This window comes from Nelumbo nucifera, chromosome 2 (assembly GCF_055504915.1).
Source record: "Nelumbo nucifera cultivar China Antique chromosome 2, China Antique-T2T, whole genome shotgun sequence".
Lineage (NCBI taxonomy): Eukaryota > Viridiplantae > Streptophyta > Magnoliopsida > Proteales > Nelumbonaceae > Nelumbo > Nelumbo nucifera.
In genome coordinates, this window is record NC_142650.1 from 515,146 (window position 1) to 540,824 (window position 25,679).

At 37.7% G+C, this 25,679-nt stretch overlaps 2 protein-coding genes across 3 annotated transcripts; one reads left to right on the top strand and one right to left on the bottom strand.

The window, feature by feature from the left end:
- Window positions 1-2,099: 2,099 nt before the first annotated feature.
- On the top strand, window positions 2,100-7,598 carry LOC104588374 (Phototropic-responsive NPH3 family protein). 2 transcript variants are annotated; one of them, XM_010246270.3, is made up of 4 exons: window positions 2,100-2,454; window positions 3,513-3,579; window positions 4,287-5,423; window positions 6,948-7,598. In XM_010246270.3, the coding sequence occupies exons 1-4, from the start codon at window positions 2,381-2,383 to the stop codon at window positions 7,470-7,472; spliced, it is 1,803 nt and encodes a 600-aa protein (XP_010244572.1). In that variant the 5' UTR covers window positions 2,100-2,380; the 3' UTR covers window positions 7,473-7,598. The 2 variants fall into 2 exon arrangements, with proteins under 2 accessions (XP_010244572.1, XP_010244571.1); XM_010246269.3 differs by having other exon boundaries at window positions 2,103-2,454; window positions 4,260-5,423.
- A 6,977-nt stretch (window positions 7,599-14,575) lies between these two features.
- LOC104588373 (V-type proton ATPase subunit E-like) lies at window positions 14,576-20,567 on the bottom strand. The gene is made up of 6 exons (XM_010246267.3): window positions 20,242-20,567; window positions 19,454-19,554; window positions 18,216-18,372; window positions 17,345-17,541; window positions 15,903-16,002; window positions 14,576-14,836 (listed from the first exon to the last, which is right to left on the bottom strand). The coding sequence occupies exons 1-6, from the start codon at window positions 20,341-20,343 to the stop codon at window positions 14,801-14,803; spliced, it is 693 nt and encodes a 230-aa protein (XP_010244569.1). The 5' UTR covers window positions 20,344-20,567; the 3' UTR covers window positions 14,576-14,800.
- Window positions 20,568-25,679: the final 5,112 nt, after the last annotated feature.

Below are 25,679 nucleotides of genomic sequence, written 5' to 3' on the forward strand. Positions count from 1 at the left end.
GGATTTAGAGAGTCGAAGATCAGCAATGAAAGCACTGAAGTCATACGTGAAAGACCTTGATTCAAAGGCCATCCCTCTCTTTCTGGCCCAGGTTTCTAAAACCAAAGAGAACAGTTCATCCGGGGAATACACCACTTCTCTCTATGAAGTCCTTGTCCGTGTCCACCATTATAAAGACCTTGACATCAAGCATAGGATATCAATGGTAACCATATCGACGTCGACGAGAATTCGCTCACGTCGAAGTTTGCTGAGCCGACCAATTATTTGGGTGAACTGATGAAGACAAAAGGCCAAAGGGTATTTTTAGGAATGGAGGTGGGAAGGGTGTTTTTGGACTTTTTGATTAATATATTAGTCACATGATATCATATGTAACGGAAAGTTAATGGTAAGGGTAGACTTATTCAATTGTCAGAATTAGTAGGGTTAGCGTTAGTTAGTTTTCAAACAGTAAGGGTACACTTAGTCAATTAGCTAAACCATAAGGATAGTTTAAAAAATATAATGATATTATTAAAAGAATAAATTTAAAAATTTAATTTTACAATATAAAATATTTTAGACTAAGAAATATGGGATTTTCCCACTTTCATGTATTAAAAAATTATATTTAAATATAAAATATTAATATATATTTATAATCGAGTCGGTTCAATTTTAGTCATTTTACAAATGCACAAACTGAAACTAATCTGACTTGGTCGGGTTGTGAAATTACTGAACCGAAGCCGATCGGAAGTACTAGAAAGTGACCAACTTGGGTAAAGTTGGGTCAGTTTCATCAGTTTGATGAGTATCACTAAATGAAATTGATTATTGTTATTTTTTATTACAAAAAATTATTAAAAGTAGTATATAAAATATAAATAATTATTAATTATTTAAGAATTAAATCATAAAACAATTATCTACTCTTGTGTATTTCTATTATTTAATTTTTGCTTAACAAAACATGTGCATCAACTGGATCCCCTCTAGTACATATAAAATAATACAAAATAAAAGATTTTAGGCTCTACATATTTATATTTGTACTCATTCCAAATCGACCCCTCGCTGCTTGTGCATGGGCCCAGTTCAGAGGCCTTAGTCCAAAACAATGAAAAATGCTAACTTGAACCAACTCGAGTGGTACCTAGGACCAAGGTTTTTAAAACCGACCCGGATAATAAACTGATCAAGGGTCTGATTCCCGAGTTGAACGGTCGGCACATTCTAACAAAAAAATAAATAAAAAAGGTCAAAACTGTCGAACAATTTGAACGATTTAATCACCCGATTCAGCAATTTGCTGGCCAAATCAATAATTTTTTGGCAAAAAGCCGATTTTGGGGCTGACCGATTCCTGGTTTTCCGGTCTGATCATTCGATTTGGTTCGGTTTTGAAAACCATGCCTAGGATTGACCTCAAACCAATCTAACCCAATCCGATTTACCACTGTGACCATAAAAGAACACCGCATTCCAAAGGCCCAAACCAAACACAACTTGAAAGGGTTTACCCTAAAAGGGAAAAAGACAACGGAGATTGAATTCAAAAGTTTAGAACAACACAACACATCACCGCATAGGCTTACCAAATGGCTTAAAAAGAAAAGCATATAATATATTTTATTATAAAAGAAAAATAATGCACCCTGAACAATGGTCTGCGAGTTGTAAAGTGTTACGATCTATTGGTCCCACATGGGTAGTATGGGATGCTGTTGTGGGGTGTATATGTGTCTGGATTCCTTCCCTCTAACAGCTAGATGATGCTGTGGGATGTATATGTGTCTGGTTCCCTCCCTCTAACATATCATTGGTGTTAGTTCTCCTCAGGCACATATCATAAAAGATAACCGCTGATTTCATTGGTGTTAATGTGTTATTATTCTTCAACTGGAACCATAGATAGAGAGAGCTTGGGTATAGAAGTGACCATTCGATCATAATCTTTTCCTTTTGTAAAGAATAAAACGAATCACGAGGGGAAAAAAAGACGCCAATCCCAGTGAGACTCATTCATCATGACGATGCCTCTTTTGTTCTTTGGCCATACCGCCATAGATCCGACACCACTGTAGTGGTCAGTAGACCGAAGGGGCGAAGGGGTATTATCAGTCCGAAAGCCTCTGCTCCTAAGTCGCTGAATTCGAATGCGAATCTCGTCAGGTTCGCATGAACCCCTTTTCGACCTTTTCTCCATTAGAAAACGATAAGAAAAAGTAAAAGCGAGGACTGAGAAAGGTTAAAAAGAAGAAAAGGGCATATCCGTAGATCATTCAAAGTAGCATGGGCATCTTTGTAATTTAATAGACCACTTCATGTTCCCTCCATAATAAGTCGCAGTTTCTTTCTCTCTCCAGTCTCCTCAGACGTTACAAATGAAGGTGAAATGCTGACTGAGAACGCTTTCCCTTCTTTGAATCGTTCCACCACCCCTAAGTTCTGCAACTCTTTCAGTAATCGGTAATGGGTTTTCTTTCTGTTATAATGGTTGCTTGAGGTTCTACTTAATCCAATAGTTGTTTAACATGATTAACGATTGTCTGTTTAAATTTTTTACACTTTCCAATTTGTGTCTTTCCCTCCTCTGTAGTGTGTAGTGTATACTACAATTACTTTGTAAAGTGTTAGCTAAATGTGATTCGGTCGATTTTTTATCTTTTTTAATAGGTCACCAACTTCAAAATTTAGAACTGTTCAATGTTCTGTCATAAACTTTTTTTCACATATATACTTTTAGTGTATTATTTTGTTGGTAAATTATCATTTTCCGATGCTGCTAGTCTGTTACTGACTTGCAGCATTTTGTTCTAGGGTTTAAGGCGAAGAAATTTATTTTTTCGTCCTGCTTCTCTTTCTGATATTTCTGCTAAAATGTGCAAACTCTTGTGGTTTTATTTTTTCGGGTATTTTTTTAATCGTCAACGGAGCATTTAGCATCGACTTGCTTTATTATCCATGTCGGTTCATCTTCTTTTTCTTCTCTTTTCTCTGGTTTGAGGTAATGTAAGCTAATGCCAAAATTACTCTTTGAGGTGTTAAGAAGAAACAGAATTTGTTTCCTTGTGTTCCTTGTTAGTATCCTAACTGGACTCCGTACTTCAAAATTTACTTTTCTGTTTTTTCCCCTACTGCTTCCCTGGCAGGGAACAGTTAAACCACGCACCTTAACTCATCTCAACAAAGCCTTATCCGAACCATACGGGGTTGGCTGACTTAGATTACACATAGTTCCTCGTATGCTCTTCCTTTTTTCATCATGTTTGATGTTTCTATCGTGTTTTGTTTTGGTAAACATTACTTACTACTCTTTTTGGGAGTTGAAAATGTAAATCTTGAATTTTATTTTGTAATATGTTATCATTTTCAAGGCTTTTTATGGCTATCTAATACAAATACGAGTCATGTTCTGTCCCTTTGTTCTTTATCTCAGAAAGGAGAATAACAAAAATATTCCTTTAAGTTCAGTTTGTTGTATAGTTAAATACTAAATCTAAAAATGGTTTGCTATCTATATGCAGGATCTTCTCAGATGTTGCAGGGGACATAACCATCATTGTTGATGGAGAATCTTTTTTATTACACAAGGTAGGAATATTTGTTCTTCTCAATATTTATAACTAGTATTAATATGCAAGTGATGCTTTCTTAAGAATTTGTTTCACTTTTCGTTCCTTTCAGTTCATTTTCTTACCCTCTACATAATTTGTGCTAATGCAATGTTTCAATGCCATCTTTTGAGAATTATGGTCTAGAGGTGAAGGATAGGGCAAATTAGATTTTCCAAGTTTTGTGTCTAAATAGTATATTATCATTTTTGAAGCTAGTGGTAGGACTAGGAGTGAGTCAGACATCAATCGGCTTCTTTTTTAATCCTGGTACTGGTGATGGTATGATTATGGGTACGAAGCGTCTTTCACCCTGTTAAGCACTTTCACTGAAATGGTGGAATGCCCTTCAGTCGTAATAATTAGAAGTGTTGTTTATTCTTAAACTATCTTCTTTAATTAATAACCATTTTTTATTAGTAACAATCTATGGAAAGGAATGGTATACAACAGCAATCTGCCAAGCATCCTAAGAATCACCCAGCTTTAGTTTCACAGATATGTATGTATTCATGCTTGTAAAGATGTATGTCTCATGTGGCAGGGGTTATCAACAACAATTAATTTCTTGCACATCCTAGCTTTACTAAGAGTACGAGGGTCATAATAATCAACCAATCTCTTTGTTTTTTTATTTTTTTTATCTTCTGTTTACTGAAGTTCCCACTGGTCTCTCGGAGTGGAAAGATCCGGAAAATGGTGGCAGATGCCAAGGATTCAAACCTCTCGAAATTGGAATTACTTGACTTACCAGGTGGACCCAAGACCTTTGAGCTTGCAGCAAAATTTTGTTATGGAACAAACTTTGAGATTACTGCAACAAATGTTGCCCACCTTCGTTGTGCGGCAGAATACCTGGAAATGACTGAAGACTACCGAGAAGAAAACCTCATTGCCCAGACAGAGACATATCTGAATGAAGTTGTGTTTCAAAGTCTTGAAAAATCGGTTGAAGTTCTATCTAACTATGAGACACTACCCCCTATAGCAGAGGAAGTGGGGATCTTAAACAGATGTATAGATGCAATTGCTATGAATACTTGCAAGGAGCAGTTGGTATCAGGTCTATCTCGCTTGGAATGTGATGGTGGGTCTGGAAAACTGAAGATGGACTCTTTTGAGTGGTGGGTTGAAGACCTATCAGTATTAAGAATTGATCTTTATCAAAGAGTTATTTTAGCCATGAGAAGAACAGGTGTTCGGCCAGACAGCATTATCACATCTCTCATGCATTATGCTCAGACATCCCTGAAGGGTATTGGAAAACGCCAGATATGGGATCCATCAAGAATGAAATTGAATCCCAGCATGGGAGAAAATGAACAGGGGATCATTGTAGAAACTATTGTAAATCTTCTGCCAACAGAGAAAAGCTTGTCTGTTCCACTGAGTTTTCTGTTTGGAATGCTGAGGATGACAATCATGGTAGATGCCACTGTTGCCTGCAGACTTGAACTTGAAAGGAGGATTGGTTTCAGGCTGGACATGGTTTCGCTTGATGACCTGCTTATCCCATCTGTGCAGACTGGTGATTCTCTATTTGATGTTGATGTTGTCCACCGCATATTGGTAAATTTCTTGCAGCGGATTGAAGAGGAAGAACCTGATGAATCATCACAGTATGGTTATGAATCTGAAGGTCTTGGTTCTCCACGCCATGGTGCTATATTGAAGGTTGGGCGGCTTATTGATGCATATCTTGCAGAAATTGCACCTGATCCATATCTGAATCTGCAGAGATTCATTGCAATAATAGAGATCTTGCCTGATTATGCCCGTGTTGTCGATGATGGACTTTACAGAGCAGTTGATATATATTTGAAGGTAAGCACTGCACTCAGTAAATAGAAAAACAAATTATGGTAATATCTGATAGACCAGGAACAGCATGCCAACAGAATTAGAATACTTTGGCAATGCATGGTCTCTGGACCACCACCATCCTACCATCCTATGGTTCTTACCTAAATCTCCTCAGCCAGGTTGCCCTGATTATGATTTCCAAATTATCCAATATGTTGTATTTTGTAGATAGAAAACATGTATTGTCTAGGGGAACCAATAATTCAATGTGTTGGGGAGTTATAGTCATTCCTTTTGTGCCATAATGCACTGGCAGTTTTATTCACCTTGACCATCAGATACTAAGAAGGTACGCTCTCTTTTTCCCTCATGTTGGTGCCTTTTTTTTTTTATCAGTTCCAGCAAATTTCATAAGTTTGCTGATTTTGGATTTTGGGAAATCCAATTGATTCAATAACTGAACAGTTGGGCTCTAAAATGACTTCATTAGGAATTGCTGACTTTGGAGGCACAAGTTTAGCATATGGAATCATTTTTTTAATGGGTATCTTAGAATTTTATTAGAACTAAGAAAACAAAGTTAAGTATAAAGTTCAGCACCCCAGTTCTTGAAAACCCTCTTTACCATATGGAATAAATTTATCATTGAAAGAAGTGTAGAAATGAATTCATTCCTTTGGAATCCTACAATCACTCCATTACTGATTTTATTGTCATCTAGGTAAGTTTTCCTCCATAAAATAATGCACCAGGCAATCAATGTCTTTAAATTAAGCAATGTGATTCTGGGATGCCACTCTAATAAAGCTATTTATTGAGTTATGTCAGCCTACTAAATTGGCCAGGTATACCTAAATCAAAATGATGCAAATAGCTATTTTTCTGTGAAAAAAAGGCTATCCTGTGAAACCTGTATGATCCAATCATGGACCATGTACACTGAAGATTGGTAGTTTCAAATTGTGAAAATGTGACTAGGATTAACAGTTAGGCCCATCTTTGGTAAAAAAACAGTCTGGTGTAGGAGCATCATATTCTTCAAATCTAATAAAATGGCTTCTGGTCTACCTTTTTCATCTGTATGATCCAATCATGGACCATGTACAGTGAAGATTGGTTAGTTTCAAATTGTGAAAATGTGTGCCTAGGATTGACAGTTAGGCCCGCCTTTGGTGAAAGAACAGTGTGGTGTAGGAGCATCATATCATTCAAATCTAATAAATGGCTTCTGGTCTACCTTTTTCACCTTTTGCAATGCTGAAAAGCATGAAAAATATTTGGTCCATATTGCATTGCATTGCATTTCTGTGAATGTAGTAGAATCTTTAATGACTTTACAGGCAGCAAACTCTTGGTGAATGAAGTTTTACCACTAGTAAACAAAATGGACACTTCTGATCATGATCTGAAAACAGGATTTGTGATTGGGCTGTCTATCCATCTGATCTGTGTAGGCTGCAGCTTGTTTACGATGTCCTGGAAGTAGTTACTTAACATTTCTCTATTATTTGAAATTGAAATTTAATTTTCTAATTTCTTGTTTAGGCTCATCCAATGCTGACTGAAAACGAATGCAAGAACCTTTGCAAGTTCATAGATTGCCAAAAACTCTCTCAGGAAGCCTGTAATCATGCAGCACAGAATGACCGCCTTCCAGTACAGATGGTTGTCCGAGTACTCTACTTTGAGCAGCTTCGCCTGAAAAATGCTCTTTCTGGAAGCTCAGGGGATGGATTCCTGTCACAGAGGATAAGCAGTGGTGTTCCCAGTGCAGCTGTGTCTCCTCGAGATAACTATGCATCGCTGAGGAGGGAAAACCGAGAGCTGAAGCTTGAGATCTCAAGGATGAGAGTGAGGCTGAGTGATTTGGAGAAGGAACAGGGGTTCATGAAGCAGGGTATGATGGAGAAGACAAGGCAAGGAAAAACATTCCTTACCTCGCTGTCTAGGGGCATTGGGCGGATTGGGATCTTCAGCAGCCCACCTGGAGGGAAGAGGCAAAAGTCTGGGAGGAAATCACAGGGATCAGATGGAAAGACTGGAAGAAGACGGAAGCATTCTGCTTCATAGACAATTGTAGTGTAGATTACGGTTCCAATATAACAGTTCACACCATTATCTTTGTCGTCTCTGGGTTGTTCAACTTTGCATCATTCATACCCAATATCAATTTAGTCACAGCACCTAGCCATCTGATATTTACAGACCGAAAATTTGTGCAAAGAATGTCATAAAACTATAAAGAAGATGATTTTGATATAGGACGGTCTATATAGGTGGGGTCCATATATATTGAATAGTAATTCCCTCTCCGGGAATTCAGATTAGCCGAACGTGATGGCTGTTCTATTCAGCTGGCTGTGGAACCAATGGTAATATTGCACGCCAATAATAAAATACATGAGACCCTTCAGCTGGGTTAATCCTTGCTGACCGTGGGACAGTGGGACCTCCTAAATTTGCCAATCTTCCATTGCCCAGACAACAGCGGACCATATGAAGCAAATCACTTGGGTTAACATGGCTTCGATGGCTGGATTGGATTGATTCGTTTACCTAAAATTTTTGTTATCGTTCGGCCTACTTTGGAGTTCTGTTTGTCTGAGATCAATCACGAAGAAAGAGGTAGAAAGGTGGAAGAAAGAGAGAGAGGGAAAATGAGAAAAGTCTGGTTCGAACTGAAAGTCAAAATCCTATTCCCATTCGACTAGACATGTGTTTTAATTATTAAAAATAGTGTAAAAGACATGTGCCCTTATTTAAGTAAGGAGCACTAGTTCTAACATAACATTATAGATTAGTAACCCTAATATAAGTATAAAGACAGAAATACCCCTACACTAACACTCCCCCTCAAGCTGGTGAGTATATATCATACAATCTCAGCTTGTTACATATGTAGTTTACTTTTCTCCGACTCAACCCTTTTGTAAATAAGTCTACCCACTGGTTTCCTGTATTGACATATGCAGCGTCTAGCACTCCACTCAGCACTTTCTCCCTCACAAAGTGACAGTCAACCTCAATGTGCTTGGTTCTTTCATGAAACACCGAATTAGAAGAAATATGACTTGCAGTTTGATTGTCACAATAGAGCTTCATTGGAGTATTGATGTTGTATCCTACTTCTTGTAGAAGGTTCCTTGGCCACACTAATTCACAAGCAGTATGTGTCATAGCTCTATATTCTGCTTCTGCACTATTTCTTGCCATGATTGTTTGTTTCTTACTTTTCCATGTCACCAGGTTACCCCCAGAAAAGTGCAATAGCCTGTGGTAGACCACCTATTAGACATAGAACCGGCCTAGTCAGCATCAGAATACCCTTCTATTTCAGGCTTTTCGCCACTTCTGTATATCAAACCACGACTCGGGGTCCCTTTTAAATACCTCACAATTCTCAGAACTGCATTCCAATGAGGAACCAGAGGTTTCTGTACGAACTGACTTACCACACTAACCACAAATGAAATGTCTGACCGAGTAATGGTTAGGTAGTTCAGTTTACCTACAAGTTGTCGGTATCTGCCAGGGTCTTCAAACACTTCACCCATATCACTGTTTAGCCTAGTATTTGTTTCCATAGGTGTTTCAGTTGGTTTAGCACCCAACAAGACTGTTTCTTCCAGCAAATCAAGCACACATTTCCTCTGACACAAATTAATCCCATACTTAGATCTTGTTATCTTTATCCCCAAGAAATATTTCAATTTACCAAGATCCTTTGTTTGAAAATGATCTTGTAGATAAGTCTTCAGCCTGTCAATGCCCATGTTATCATTCCCAGTAATAACAATATCATCTACATATACCACTAACAGTATTTTTCCTCCCGGAGAGTCATGACTGAATATGGAATGATCAACTTGGCACTGTTTCATACCAAACTTCTTTACTACCTCACTGAACCTACCAAACTATGCTTGAGGAGACTGTTTAAGCCCATATATAGCCTTCTTTAGTCTGCATACCTTACCATCTTCCCCCTGAGCAACAAACCCTGGAGGTTGCTCCATGTAGACCTCATCGAGTAAGTCACCATGCAAAAATGCATTCTTGATATCAAGTTGATATATCAGCCAATCATACATAGTTGCAAGAGAGATCACAACACGAACTGACCCTATCTTAGCAATTGGTGAGAAGGTCTCTGTGTAGTCAATACCATAGGTTTGGGAGTACCATTTTGCAACCAATCACGCTTTTAGGCGTTCAACACTACCATCAGGCAAATACTTAACTGTATAAACCCATCTACAACCGACAGCCTGCTTCCTAGGAGGAAGAACGATGAGATCCCAAGTATGATTATGATGAAGGGTTGAAAGTTCTTCTACTATCGCAAGACACCACCCTGGAGAGGCAAGGGCTTCCTGGACATCCTTAGGGACAACAACTGATGATAACAAAATGACAAATTGGTGATGGGAGGCGGAAATGTGAGTAAATGAAACATGATGAGAAATAGGATGAAGGGTGCAAGTGCGTTTACCTTTCCGCATGGCAATGGGAAGATCAATATCAGATACTGGGTTCGGGTCTGGAGTCGGATCTGTCGACAGTGATGTAGCCGGTACACGTGGCCGATGTGTATACACTTGACGGATAGATAGGCATTCAGCAGGTGGTGGCACTAGAGGCAAGGACTTGGTCACAACTGGAACAAGGGGAAGGGGATTGGCAATTGGAAGTGAAAGAGGAGGAGGTGATGAGGAGGAAGAAGCATCACCGGACCCCAAAAAGAACGGAGAAGACTCAAAGAAGGTGACATCAGCATACACAAAGAACCGTCGAGAACTAGGATGGTAACACTTATACCCTTTATGGGTCTGAGAATAGCCAAGGAAGATGCATTTTAGAGAACGAGCGTCAAACTTGTTGTTCCCGAGGCCCAGATTATGGACGAAATAGACACACCCAAATACTCGAGGAGAAAGAGGAAACATAGACAAGGTGGGAAACAATATCGTAAATGGAGAATGACCATCAATGATGGACGTGGGCATCCGATTAATCAGAAAGCAAGAGGTAAGCACCGCATTACTCCAAAAGGGTTTGGGAACATTCATGTGATGCATGAGGGATCGTACTGTTTCCAAGAGGTGGCGATTCTTTCTCTCAGCCACCCCATTTTGTTGTGGGGTGTAGGTACATGAGGTCTGATGTATAATGCCATGTTGGTCCAAGTACTCTTGAAATGATGAAGATAAATATTCACGACCATTATCAGAACGGAAAATTTTAATGTGAATACCAAACTGATTACGAATCTCAGCATAAAATTTATGAAAGATGGTAAACAATTCACTTATTTCTTTCATTAGATAGAGCCACGTCATTCTTGGAAAATCATCAACAAAAATGACAAAATATCTATATCCATTACACGGCATCACTTTATAAGGACCCCAAACATCGGAGTGAATCAAAGAAAAAGGACTCGACACACAGTTATCAACCCTAGGACTAAAGGAAACACGATGGTGTTTCCCAAACTGACATGACTCACAGTCCAAAACAGAAGGTTGACTCAAAGACGAAACCAAAGACTTCAAAACTTTCAGCGACGGATGACCAAATCGACAATGCCACTGGAGTGGAGAAAGAGATGACTGGAGAGCTGTTGAAGTTCTTCCACCACCATCAATGTAATACAGTCCACCATCTTCATGCCCTCCACCAATCTTCATCGCCGTCTTGAGATCCTAAAAAACACACATAGAAGGATAGAAGGTAATGGAACAATTAAGTGACTTGGTCAGCTTACTAATAGACATAAGATTAAAAGGCAATTTAGGAACATACAAAACTGATGATAGGGATACAGAGTCTAGGTTAACATTACCAATACCACAGATTGAGGATGTGGAACCATTAGCAAGGGTGACCGATTGTGATGTTGAGCAATGAGAGAGGGAAGAAAACACACTTGGAGTTCCAATCATGTGATTAGAGGCTCCAAAGTCAATAATCCAAGGATTGGGTGTGGATGCCAAACAAGCCATACCTGAGTGTGCGAAAGTATCCGTGTTCTGTTGTGACGTGGACTGGATAAACCTCTCATACTTATCACGGGGAACACTTACCATCTCCTTCACGGGACCATCTGTGGGTGTAGGAGGTATCTGATCAGATGAACGATTCTCCTGTCTAAAACTGGAACTGGTGTCACTAGTCACGGCATAATTGGCCCAGGTTGAGGGTGGACCATGTAGATCATAGCAATAGTTAATGGTATGTTCATCCATACCACAATGAGTACATCTCCTCGGACTTGAGCCACGTTCTTTATTACGGGCTCCCCCTGAATCTCTACCTCTAGTGCGACCACCACCACGGTTATAAGTAGGCCCACCACCGCCACTTCGGCCGTACACCGGACCACTACTACCACCACGGCCAGACTAAGCTCCCCGAGCTCCACCTCTAACACCACGGCCTCTCGACACAGCAAATGCTGATCTATCTAAGATATTAGAGTTCTCAGTAGATCCAATAGAAGTCATTCGGAATCGAACAAATACCTCTTTTAAAGAAGGGAGAGCTGACCCTCCTAGTATTTGAGCCCGTATTGGTTCATATTCAGATTTCAGTCCCACAAAAAATCGAGTCACATCAAGCTGTTCTCTCTGTTGTTGTTGAATTTTGACATCAAAAGTGAGAGGGTGATAAATGTTCAACTCATTACGGATGTTTCTCATATTGGCATATTACTCCTCAAGACTCTGATTGCCCTGTTGCAGATTAAAGTATTCTTGATACAACTTATACACTCTGGTTGTATTGTTCTGACCCGAATACAATTTTTTAGCATGGTCCCACACATCTTTGGCAGTGTCAAGAAACATGAAATTTACACTAATCCTGGGTTCCATACTATTCCATAACCACGTGATAATTTGTGCATCATCTTGCTCCCAATCTTCATACTCGTGAGAGTCAGTGGAGGGTTTCTCCTCTCTTATGTGTTTTACCTTCTTCTTTGCCTTCAGAAAGACTTCGACAGATTTAGCCCAAGGCACATAATTCTCTCCATTCATTTTAATGGAGGTCATTTGAACGTTCAGGTAGTCAGTAAGCACCATCACATTAGGTTTACTATCACTATTATCTCCCATTCTGTTATCACCGATTCTGCACACTTGTTGAATTCTATTATCACTGAATTCTACACACTGCACTCGACTAGATCACAGTAGTCACACTGATTTCAACACTTTTTTTTATTGCTGAGAATTGTACTCTTTACACCACAGACCCTACCCCTACGGCTACTTGAAATCTCATCACTATATGATCACAATTCTTCCTTCGAATCACACAAAAACAAGATAAACCCTACCACGCTACTGTATGAAATCCCAACATATGATCTGAAACGTACTTCCTATTTGATTCATTACAGAAAACATGCATAGAAATCTCTTACCTTATCACTGGAAGAACAACCACACGAGCAGAAAATCAGTCCACACAAAACAGCCACTGCACCACACAAATCGACCCTTTTCTCTTCATCGATTAGGGGAGGGCTTCTTAGAAACCACAACAACCGACCACACAAGACACAACTAGAGGCATAGAAACCTCCAAGGGAAGAGGGCAATCACTCCTTTTCAGCCCTTTCCCTTATCTCCACTTGATAGTAGGAAAAACAAGAGAAAACCCTAGATTGGGTGCGCAAAGAATAGAAATCTAGGCAGATTTGAGTTGCTTAGTTTGGCTCTGATACCATGTTATGATTCAGCCTGCCTTGGAGTTCTGTTTGTCTGAGATTAGTCACGTAGAAAGAGGTAGAAAGGTGGAAGAAAGAGAGAGAGAGAGAGAGAGAGAGAGACAAGTCTGGTTCGAATTGAAAGTCAAAACCCTACTCCCATTTGGCCAGACATGTGCTTTTATTATTAAAAATAGTGGAAAAGACATATGTGCCCTTATTTAAGTAAGGAGTACTGGTTCTAACATAACATTACAGATCAACAACCCTAATATAAGTATAAAGACAAAAATACCCCTACACTAACAACTTTATTCAATGGCAAAATCGCAATGTATCAACGCGTATTGTGTGATACAGGTGTTCCAACGACCTACTGATATATGTTACGAGGAACACAGAATTTCAAAGATCTACTGATACTGGTGGTGTATCGGCTCAATTGAATTTTTCGCAAGAGTGCTCCAGATGATTAAAAATTCCTGGATATATAAAAAATAATGGATAAAACCATCAAGAATTCAGATTTTTGAAGTTTAATGTGTCTTGGGTGGGATCAACAAAAAAATGATAAGATTTTCACAAACTTTTTCATCTTCATATTTTCTGTAGCCTTTTCTCTTTGAATGCATGAAAATGTTTCAATCTAGACTGATTTACTCTTAGTGTTCAAATTCCGATGTTATTTCATTTTTTTTTTGATAATTATTTCGATGTTATTTCGTTTCTGTGTAATTTTTTAACAAAAAATAGGAAAATATAAAATAATAGAAAAAAATTATATTTTTTAAAGATATATGATAGTAAGGAAAAATTATAATGTACACATATATTGATCTATCATATCCATAAGTCAACTAATTTTTTTTGTTAAAAATCTAATAGGTTTGATTTTTTTGTTATTTTTAAGTTATTGATCTATCACATAACATCGCAACTACACGTGGGGATCGTTTCATCCTCTTACATAGTATTATGCATGGGGAGATGTTCTCAATGCACGGAGATGTTGTGAGTACATCAGCCCCCCACTAGAGGTGAGCATTATTCAGTTAAAACCGAATTACCGAACCAAAAACTTTGGTTTCGGTTTTTGGGTAATTTGGTTCAATTAATTTGATTTTTAACAATTCCAGTTTTCAGATTTAAAAATTCAGTTAACCGAAAAAACCAAATTAACTAAAATTCATTATATAATAATAATAATAATAATAATAATAATAATAATAATAATAATAATAATAATTAAATTCGGTTTTTAATTGAAATAACTGAAAATCGAACCAAAAATTTTAGTTTGGTTATTTCGGTTTTATTGTAATTCGGTTTTAGTTTTGATTTAAAAAAATTCAGTTTATTTGGTTCAGTTTTGAATAAACCGAATGCTCACCCCTACTTGACTGAGTCAAAATGAAGGCATGTGAGTATGCTAAAAGCCTCAAATACCAGTGGAATAGACTTACGGACGAGCAAAAGGCAAATTTTGAGCAATATAATATAGATTAGCTACATGCGAGAATAGAAGAAATCGGCCTCTAAACAATATAGTCTCTTAAAATGAAATGAAAGGGGAAGAAGCCCAAGCTGCATTAAGCCTTTAGCCATCCAAGTTCTGAAGCCGCTTTTAAGAAAACAAGAGGCATGTCCTTTATAAGAGATAGAGAGGAAATACCACCCGCCATGATTAAGCAGCCACCTTTCCAAAGAGCCGTTTCCGAATCTGCATGGATAGGAATATATAAGGAAAATGCCGAGTTAGGATGCCACCAGCTCTTAAATGAGGCTTGATGCACTGTGAACAAAACTAAACTATCAACTCCTATTTCAGAATATGTATGGAGTCCTTGGAGATCGGATTGGATATTTTCTGCCAAAAAAGCCAATCTTCCCAAGGGGAATAAGCCCTGTCTAACTCTTTTCCACCACCAAAAATTGACCCAGGTAAACTCAGTTTGCTGAAACTATCATCTTAATCAACCATAAAATTAATAGAAGCACACATACAGCGGCCTAGTAGTCTAGAAGCTTAGATGGAATGTTGCACGAGATGTACATTTTGTGGCTGTAAAATAAGTTGCGAAGTAAAATACGAGAATGATGTCAAAAGTTATTTATCATAATCTTTCAAGACACCATTTGGATGCCCTTTATTTACATGTTCGATTGTCCTAGGTGCATATAACCTACATACTACTTACCAGGACAATAATTTATTAACAAGCATATGATGACAGCAGTAATGTGAACAAGAGTTTCAAGCACCAGTTTCCAAAACCTTAAATACTAATTCATAGACCTGCCTGTTCAGTTTGTGGCCCACGACTAGGGTGGTCATGTTGGCTGAGTCCGGATCTGCTCCTCACACCAACCTCATAGCACATCTCAGCTGCACATTGGGAACATCTCCTGTCCTTGTATGTTGTTCATGGGGAGATGTTTCCAATAAACGGTGGGATGTGCTGTGAGATTGGTGTGATGAGTGCTCTGTGAGGAGAAAATCCCATTTCATGTTGGCCAGACTATGTTGATTTGACAAATTCAGTCCAAAATGTAGGAACATTACATGGATTAACTGGTGTGGTTGGGGCTTTGGGGTTATAGCACATCGACAAACCTCATGGATCATAGAAAGAGCCATGCATGCTGTTTAGAGGACCTGACATCCCCAGCCCTCAGGGTTTAATGTCTTTGTGAGGAGGATTTACTGGATTTAATCTGCAAGTTAAGAATTTTCATCCTCTTATGGTTCAAATTTTCAATTAATTCCACAGTTTGAAAATAAATACCTCTGGTAGTTTCTGTCGAAAAACAACATCCAACCTTGCGTCTAGTGTGTTTTCGCAGACTATCTTCCCATCCTGTGAAGCCAAAACTACTCCTCCAGAGCTGTTGACACAATGGAAAGAGTTAGTAGAAAGAAGAAACAGTTGGGAGATATGAACAACCTAACATGAACCTGGCCAAAAAAGGAATAAGAAGAGGAAAAGGAAAAAAAAAATAGAAAAGGATAGGGGAGAAAAGAACAATAAGAATGCCCATTAACCAGATGGTTCAACAAGTAACAGGGTCAAGTCCTTTTGGGCCCTCAACCTTTCTGTGAAAACTGGAGTTGCCCAGAAAGATAAAAGAAATAAAATAAAATACGAAAGAGAAAACAAAACACAAAAAAATCAAAGAAAAATCATTAGGTTTTCGCTATGTTTCATGCCAAGGCATAAGTTGCCACCCTAGACAAAAAAAACCAAATTTAGTCTCAGGGGTATAGGAAAGAGGATAATAAAATAAGTGGAATTCCCTAACAAACAACTATTGGCAAAAGTTTAATCTTTGCATATAAGAAAATATATGGTTCATTTTCTGACCATTGCTTTGTTTGATGGTAACATCTCAGTCTGACATGCATGAGAAATGTGGGTTTGAGCCTGAGAGCAACCGCTTTGTGCAAAAATCTGGAGGTCAAGTCCAAATCCAGTTCACCACTCCCAAGGCCCAAGATAGCTATGACCAGTGTTGTATGATTCATACCTGACTAGCCAGACCTGGGAACCAGAGGCCATTCCGGTTTTTTAATGGCCAATCTGGAAAACCAATCAAATTGATCAAAACCTGGCAGAACCATTGAAAACCAATTTTTAATACCTGGCCGGTTTTCATGACCCACCTGGATCACTAAATTGTTACAATATCCAAAATGCCAATACGAGGATTTGACCTTGAAACCTCTTGGTCATGTGTATTGACATGCCACCGCACCAATTCACAGTTGAACCATTCAACCTGCAACCTGGCAAGCTTTCTGGTTCTGTGTCCGGTTTGAGTTTTACAACAGCTAGGACCAACATTAGTTAATGACCATGTAACTACTACCTAAATATATAATTGATGGTGGTCATGGTTCCAAGAATGCATCACTGCCCCCCCCCCCCTCAATATATGACCCAATGGTCAGACCAATCAGAGAATCTTATTCAACCAATTCATTGCTAAAACTTGGGCTTCTGACACCTAAAAACCAATAAAGCTAATAACCAGAATGTTGATGCCTATGTTAGATAATTAAGACCTTCCAGTTGATCTGACTTTTAGGTATATGCCCCCACAGAACAGTGATTCATTGACAGCACAGTCCATGGAAATTAAACAAGATGGCCCCATCTGCATAAGAGATGGCGAATTTTGTCTCTTCACATTCATCATTTGGAATCAAAATGCAAGTAGGAATATTTACCAAAAGGGACCATGTGAATTTGCATCACTGGGAGGTGGTGGAAGGTATACACGGTCATCTATTACAACTTTAGGGGGATGAACTTTGGCTTTCTCTGCATACTCTTTCTTTGCTTCATTTAAAATGGACTCAATAAGTTCACGATCAACCTCTCTGCACCGTAACAATATGGATGGCTCTTTCAGTCGTAGTAAACTCTGGAATAACAAGAAAAAATTCTCAGTCACTAAGCCTTCATGATTTTGAATAGTAACAGCACAAAGGAGATGGCAAGGAAGACATAAAACCAATGTTTAAGAACTCACTGATTGACTAATGTCAACCAAGTCAAATAAGGTTTATTAGACATGTCTTTTTCTGTTTTGTCTGGTTAGGTAAGTCCTTTAATTGGATTGAACTTGGAAGTAAAATATTACATTACCAAGTTTTTATGGTTAAATATTGGTTGTATTCCACACTAGGAGTGCTTCTAAAAAGATTACAAGTGTAGAAACAAGGTCCATTAGTAGTCATTGAACACAAGGTCTGATATTGTTCAATACTATACTGATCCAAATTATCCAACCAGCATGCATAGCACCAAGATATCAAGCATATTGATGTTAACATTATGGTTAGAGCTGAAATCCAAATTGCAAGGTAGCAGCCCCCCCCCCCCCAAGAGGATCATTATTTATTTTAAAAATTTTCTAACCCCTTTTTTTGGTAAAAAAGGATCTACCCTCTTAGAAGGGTTTAATTGGTGACAGCATGCATGGCACAAGACTACCAAAGATTCTTTCAATGAGGGTGATGGACCTAAGATCCATCACAAATATACTTTTGCTTCTCTATCTATCAATAATCAACCAGATCAATACTCAGAGGATACTTGAACAATCAAGTCTTTGAGAAGCTTTCTATATGCATGGGAGTCATTTGAAACACGCAGAAGCTCCTTGCTAGCAGAATCCTTCATAGAGTTCACCACATCGTCTTGTGCTTGCAGAACTTTAATACGTGATGCATTCAGCTGCATTGAGTATTCACTGCATCACAACTTCTTCGGTGTCAACATATAAAATTCAGAAATTAAAAGAAAGAAGAATAATAATAAAAAACCAAATATGCATCTCAATATCAATGCTTTGGCAGTTAAATTTATAATGTACATATTGTCAGCACAAGTACAAAGTTGATATTGAGAAATGATCTTAGGATTCACAACTAAACTGGGGATACGGCCATTGATAGGGTGGAATGGAGAAACAGGACTTGTGTATCCCAACTTATATGGTTGGGTTTAAGGCTTTCATTCAGTAATTAAGGTGCATGTTCCTGGGAAGCTGGGAGTCTTCAGGAATGATGAAGGTAGTATCATTGCATTTTACTCCGGTCCAATTGGGATAGGTAATCTGAGGGCTGAAATTTTAGCTGTTTTGGAAGGAATTCAGAGAGCTAAGAACATGCAAATGCATAAGTTGGTAATTGAAGGGGATTCAAAAAAGGGAAAGTGGCATTGATGGGAGTTATGGAGTGGAGAAAGTGGCATTGTCTGCTCAAGAAAGGGAAAGAGTAATTATGGAGTGGAGACAACCAGCAGCCAACTTTGTAAAACTTAACATTGATGGGAGTTATATATGCAATCAGACAGCGGCTGGGTTGGGAGGGATTTTTCCAAGATTCAGAAGGAAAGGTGTTGGCTTTATATTAAGAACTCTTGGCAAGCAGTGATGCATTGACAACAGAGCTTTTTAGTCTACTCCAGGGATTAAAATTTTCCAAGAATTTGGGTTTCATAACCTAGAGGTGGAAGAGGGCTCACAAGTGGTCATTTTGTGGACAAGAAGTAGTACCCAAATCCCATGGATTAATAGGCACGCAGTCCGGGAAATAGAAAGTTTATCAAGGGAGATGAATGTTGTATTTAGATGGGTGAGAAGAATAGCAAATGGGATGATGGATACTTTGGCTAAACAAGGGACTGTTAGACAACAAATATTTTGGGAAAGCTTTAAAATTGTTTCTTGGTGGAGAATTTTCCACCTTGCTGTAATACCTTACTTTGAATTTAAAAAAAAAAATCTTTCTTTATTGATAAAAACAAAAAACAAAAAACAAAAAACTTACATCTTTTTACGAACTTCCACCTGCTTTGCCTTCCGCTCATATTCTTGTCTGATTTTCCGCTTCTCAGCTTCAACTAGTTGCAACTTCTCAATGTTGAATTCCTGCAGAAAATGAGAGCAAGTTAAGGATATAGCATGAAAATATCATTCTTCGGAAAAATGATCAAGGGTTCAATGAGATTATGAACATCAGTTGGCACCAGACGCACAATTTAAACAAAAGGTAGTCTAGCCCCATTTCACAGTTCAATAGGTCATCAAGTATCAAATATAAAACGATAAATTACACAAAACGTGCTGACCAATAAATAAATTACTCAAAATTTCTTCCGGCTGCAATTACTCAAAACGTTACTGTCTACGAAGTACGGAAGTGAGGTAACCGGGAAGCAAGTAATCTCATACTCTCATCTCAATCTATAAATGTACGGATGTGTTGGATCAAGACATTATAGTATAATAATTAATAAATGTCGCCAACATGTCATATTTATATAATACAAGCCTTTTCTGTTGTCCTTAATTTCTTAGTTCAAAGTGCATGGAATCATTCCCTAATGATGGACTCCAGAACGCAAACAAGCTTCTGGCAGTGTCATTTAAACAGTTGATGAAACTTAGAAATTCAGTAGAGGCTCATAATTGAGTCACTGAAACAGAAACATACAAGGTACATATTCGACTGCAATTGAACAAATAAGCATAAATTCACATCAAAGGACGGAAAAACAAGTTTGATGAATTAATAAGAGGAGAAACCAATTGCATAAGCAAATGGAGATAAATTACCTCCTCGGCGGAGACAGAGATCTCATTAGCTTTCTCCTCGGCTTCCTGCCGGATGAATCTGACCATCTGTTGGATCTGCTTCGAGACATCTGCGTCATTCATCTTTCTCGAATTCTAGGGTTTCGTAAGTGCACAGAACAAGAGATCTTCCTCTTCCACTTCCTAATTTCTTCTCTGCATATCGCTCATGCTTCCGCTGAAACGTTATTGAAAGAGAAGGGGAGAGCTAAAAGTAGGAGAAATTTCGCGGAAAACTCGTGAAGGTGAGGAACTCAAATGGCCACAAATTTCGCTACTGAAATCATGACTCAGCAAAGAGGGGGATGCGTTCAATTCAAAAACACTCTGAGGCCTGTTTTGTAAAATAGAAAATTGATTATGTGAGTGTGCATCGAAGATAACCTCATGTACGCTAGCATGTGTAATCTACGAGTCTACGACGTCCGTCCCTGTCTCAGCAGAATATCATATCAATAATCTCGTAATTATATAATAATTCTTTTAAAAAATAATTACATAATTCTCTTTTTCTTATAGAGATGATGATAACGGGATTCATCACAGACCAATTTATTCATTGACACTTTAATTGTGAAAATATAATGAAAAAAGAAAATGAAAATTTAAAATGACTCATTTTTTGATATAGTTTGGTTGGTAAGAAAACAACTTAAAATTTGATTTGAAAGGATTACAAATACAAATGGGTAGAGTGTAAAACCTTGTATTTTGTATTATTGTGTATATATTATACTATAATTTTTCTTCTAAAAAGGTAAAACAAAGTAAGGGTCTGTTTGATTTATAGTCGACATCCATCCTTCAAACGGGGACTGCTATTCCACTATAAATGGAAACGAGATTCTAATTTTGCTTAATCAAACAATTGGTACAAATTTGATTTCAGACCCCTACCCCTGCGAACCAAACGAGCCTTATTGGAATTGAAAGGTTTGTTTTTTTACTCTATATGACTACACAAGGAATAGCCCATCCCCCAAACCCATGACCCCAACCTTGTGCAGGCGACATTCGATCCCTAATCTGCACTACAATTACCAACCAACCAATTAAAACCTTGCTAATTTAAGGATCATCCTAGCCTATAGGAGCACTATTCATTCTATATGGTATAAGAAACACCTCAACCTCTTGTTTCAAGGGAGTTGTTAAAGTTTGCTCTCTTTATCTTTACCATATAGAATTAATAGGGTACGCATCCGCTATCTAAGTGGTTCCAACACTCACCCAACATGCCATTGTAGTTTGTACATTTGGAACATCTCTCTTGTCATTCATGGGGAGGTGTTCTTGACCCGCAACTATAACGGCTTATTGGGATAATGTTGGAAGTGTTTGTTTGGGAGCAGATTTAAACCTAAAGTAACAGTGGAGCACTTGCAATGATAACTCCCATCGTAGCCAGGTTCTTAGGGTGTTGCCCGGTGCTACTAAGGGAAGTTGGTGGAAAGGTGTAGAAGAATCTATGATGGAAGTCCATCCCCACAAGCCAAGTAATCCAATACATCATAAATTAGCTTGTTGAAATTGATAAATTTACTTTATTACCCACTTTCGAGGATGCAAATGATTGGTGGAGGTTTGATTTTCCAATTCCGCCCAAGCCCACCAAATCAAGGCTATATAAATGGGTAATGTGGCAAGGTAAAACTAAATACTGATGGTGCTTATCGAGGAAACCTGGGTGTAGGAAGTGGGGGAGGCTTGATTCGTGATGATGAGGGTGGGTTTCTTAAAGTTTTCTCAAGTCCTTATGGTATTTGTACCTCTCTTCATGTGAAAATTAAAGCTCTTCGAGATGAAAATAATATATGTATTCAGCACAGTTGTCTTAATATCAAGGTTGAATGTGATAACTCTACAGTGGCAAGCCTCTTCGACTATTTCATGGAGTATCCATTACTGTGTAGTTGAAATCAAAAGGCTCCTTGACTCCTACAACTACTCAATAAAGCATGCGTATTGTAAAGCTAATAGACCATTAGACTATTTGGCTAAAATGGGTGGGATGTTGGAAGGATTCATTAGCTTCAATGCTCTCTCACATATCCCAGATCAAGTAAGAAAGTTAATATTTGACGATTTTATAGGTTTATCCAATTTAAGAATTAGATAATCTATTTATGGCTTTTAGTGTGGGTTGAGCTGAAAGGGTAAGGTTGAGAGATTTGTATCTTGGGCTTGGGACAAGGCAGGCTAACTCCTCCCCAATAATAGCTATTTTTATTTTTGATAATGGTTAATAAAATTTAAGGTGGCTGCCCCTCCACCTACAATAAATTTTGGGGTTAAAAAAATTTAAACTAATGGTGCTTCTATATAACGATAAAAGCATTTGCCAATAAAATTTCATTTTTATATTCTTTTTTCATTTTTCTCATATGCTTGGCAACTTGCAATGGGCTCATCAACTATTTTATCTCTTCGCGAGGGACCTACAAGTGAAAAATTGGCTGCCATAGTTGGATGGTGTTACCTATTGACAATCAAACCATCCAAAGAGCTAATGGAGAGTTTGAATTTACCCCTATAGCTCAGTTTGGAAGGAATGCAAATACAAATATGTAGAGTGCAAAACCTTGTATTTTAGTATTTGTTTTCCTTTCAAAAAATTATAGAAATTAAAATATTAATAATATAATAATTATTCTATTAATTAAAAAATTATGAATTTGCATATGATATGTATTTTAGAATTTTTAATAGATTTAATATATTTTAAGCTAATATTATATTTTTTATAAATTATTAATTAATATTTTAATTTACATTTTATAATACCATATTTATTGTTTACAAAAATAAAAATATTGTTTAACAAACATTTGAGAATTTAATATTTAATTGTTTTTTGTTAATGTTAGAAAGTAAAAATAATAAAATATAAAATAATTGATATAATAAGGGTAATGGGGTATGTGACAAAGGCCCCCCCGTATACTTTCTTTAAGTCAAATGACGAAAGGCATTAAATTACCAAAATATCTTACTAAACTTTTTCTATTTTTTTTTTCTTGTCCTTTTTCTCTCAAAACCTATTTAACCTAGCAAATTGATATCTGGTCCTGTCGATCTTCAAACCTTGTCCAAACTCAACCTTTCTTCATGCATGGATTGATTTCTCCACCCCGTATTTTTCCCTTATTTCCCTTCATTTCCTAGGTTCCGCCGAGACTGAACTGATCCCTTATTTCCTTCCCATCGATAGAATTGTTCCATTATCTGCAACCCATTCCCAGTAGTGTTCCCCTATTTCCTTCCCATATCTGAAAAAAGAAAACAAAGAAGCTCCTATATTAGCTCAGGCACACCCACTAGCTAGAACTAACTTTCTAATGGCGGAAAAGGATCAGACCCATCATTCAGCATCTATCGTATCTCCAACCAGACGCGACGAAGAGTCAGCTACACTGCCGGCGGCTGCATTGCCATCCAGAAACGGCCTCGATTCATTTCTACATGTACAACAACGTCCCTTCATTTCTCCACCCCGACCTGTTCCATCGAAACTATTTGGATCAGTTCCGAGATATGAAGGCCACGGACCCGGTTGAGCTCCTAAGCATATTTCCCACTTGTGGCTTTGGCAAATTTTGCTCTATGAAGTTCCTCTCTCTCGTTCACCCCAAGATGGAGGAGTCTCTATTCGGACATTTTGAGCAGCGTCGAGTGATTTCGACGGGCAACCACCCGAGGAGTGAGTTTTACGAAGAGTTCTTGGCAATGGCCAAGGCGGTTTGGTTGCTTCACTTGCTGGCCTTTGCGTTCGAGCTGACTCCATGCCATTTTCAGGCAACTAGAGGAGCTGAATTTCATCCTCTGTACATGGAGAGTGTCATCGAGTTTTCCGGCTCGTGGGTGCCGCGTCATTGGATCGTGGGATTTCCGGTTACTCCTGGGTTCAAGCTTGGAGACTGTTTGACCATAAAGGGTGAGGTGCATTCAAAGCCCAAAAGCACAAAGCAATTTGTGTTTTGCTTTTGGCTCAATTTTGCTATTCACAAGCCCAAAGCTCAAAAGCAAAAGCTTACAGGATGAGATCATGTTGAGATCAAAGTGCTTAATCCAACACTGTTCTGACGAGTAAAACAGGCCATTCCAGATCCGAGTGCAGCTTACAATTAGCGTTATAGTGCAGCTTATAATTAATTATAACACACTCAACAGTATTAATTATAACGCACTCTGGGCTTGGTCACGAAGGACAAATCCTTTGATTGTAAGGGAGAAATAAGGTGAGAAAACGTATAAAACACGAAAAAAGAGTTAAAACTGTTTAAATATTTATTATAAGTATAGTATGGAGATTAAAAAAATATTGTAACGATATATTTCTCATTGTTTTGGACGAAAGGCTAACGGAAGGGGATCTTTGTCTCACGGTCATAGTATAGGGGGGTTGTTGCAAAACAAAATACAGGGGGTCTTTGTAATTTACTCATATAATAATTAAGATGTGATAGTTGCACGTCTTGTGTCTGACTTATAATGGCTTTATAAATGTGTTGATTTGTAAAATTGATGCATTATTGAAAAATGTACCATATTTATACATCTTGTTTTGTTAATTGAAGTATATTTCTTCATATATATTATTAAAATATATATATTTCATATGTATTTATATATTATCTGGTTATTTTGACCTTAAATTTGGAATTATTAATGTATTTATGAAATTTGTATTGGTTTCCCTAATGTATCCAATCATTTTCATATTTGAATTTGTATCCACGTGTTTTCAAAGCATATTCACATTCGAGTTGTTTAATACGATGCTCGATACTGATATTTTGATCATTGCTTAGAGTATGTTGTAGCTGCACATCACCAATATCTTCCATACTTAAGTGTTTTCATTCATGTGAAGATGTTCCCAATGTACAGATACAAGTGCTGGATTGGATTGGATTGGACCTGGTCCATTCGTGATGGATTTATATTGGATTGAATTAGATTGAACCAATATCCAGCCCATTGGTAGAAGATAAAGATACAATGGACCGGGATTATTGGAACCCATCTAAATTAAAATCAACAAATTGAACAACATAGACATTGAATTGGACTGGTCCAAAATGATCCAGAGTATTCATCAAATTGGATTGGACTTGGTCCATCTATATTGGACTCATATTGGACCGGATTGAATTGGACCAAATCTGGTCCAGTTGACATTCCTACCTATAGCCTTGGTTATTCTTCTTTTTGATAAATAATCCAATAACCTTAGCATTGTTCCATGCAAAAGAACTTATTTGGTAAAAATCTTAGAGTTATTTGGGCTAACCTACAACTTTCCTTTTGAATTCATCTAATCAATGAATTGTTTGATGTTTTTCTGTATTTTTTTGTTTTTTTATATATTTCCAATTGTTTTCTGTATATTTTTTATTATTCTTTTATATGTATTTTGT

What these genes read in the sequence shown, in the direction of transcription:
- LOC104588374 (XM_010246269.3), top strand. Translation starts at nt 2,381, where the DNA reads ATGCTGACTGAGAACGCTTTCCCTTCTTTGAATCGTTCCACCACCCCT. An exon ending in TGCAACTCTTTCAGTAATCG is followed by an intron (nt 2,455 to 3,512) that starts GTAATGGGTTTT and finishes ATCTATATGCAG; the next exon opens with GATCTTCTCAGATGTTGCAG. An exon ending in AATCTTTTTTATTACACAAG is followed by an intron (nt 3,580 to 4,259) that starts GTAGGAATATTT and finishes TGTTTACTGAAG; the next exon opens with TTCCCACTGGTCTCTCGGAG.
- LOC104588373 (XM_010246267.3), bottom strand. Translation starts at nt 20,343, where the DNA reads ATGAATGACGCAGATGTCTCGAAGCAGATCCAACAGATGGTCAGATTC. An exon ending in TCTCTGTCTCCGCCGAGGAG is followed by an intron (nt 19,555 to 20,241) that starts GTAATTTATCTC and finishes CATTTTCTGCAG; the next exon opens with GAATTCAACATTGAGAAGTT. An exon ending in TCAAAGACTTGATTGTTCAA is followed by an intron (nt 17,542 to 18,215) that starts GTATCCTCTGAG and finishes TTGTTATTCCAG; the next exon opens with AGTTTACTACGACTGAAAGA.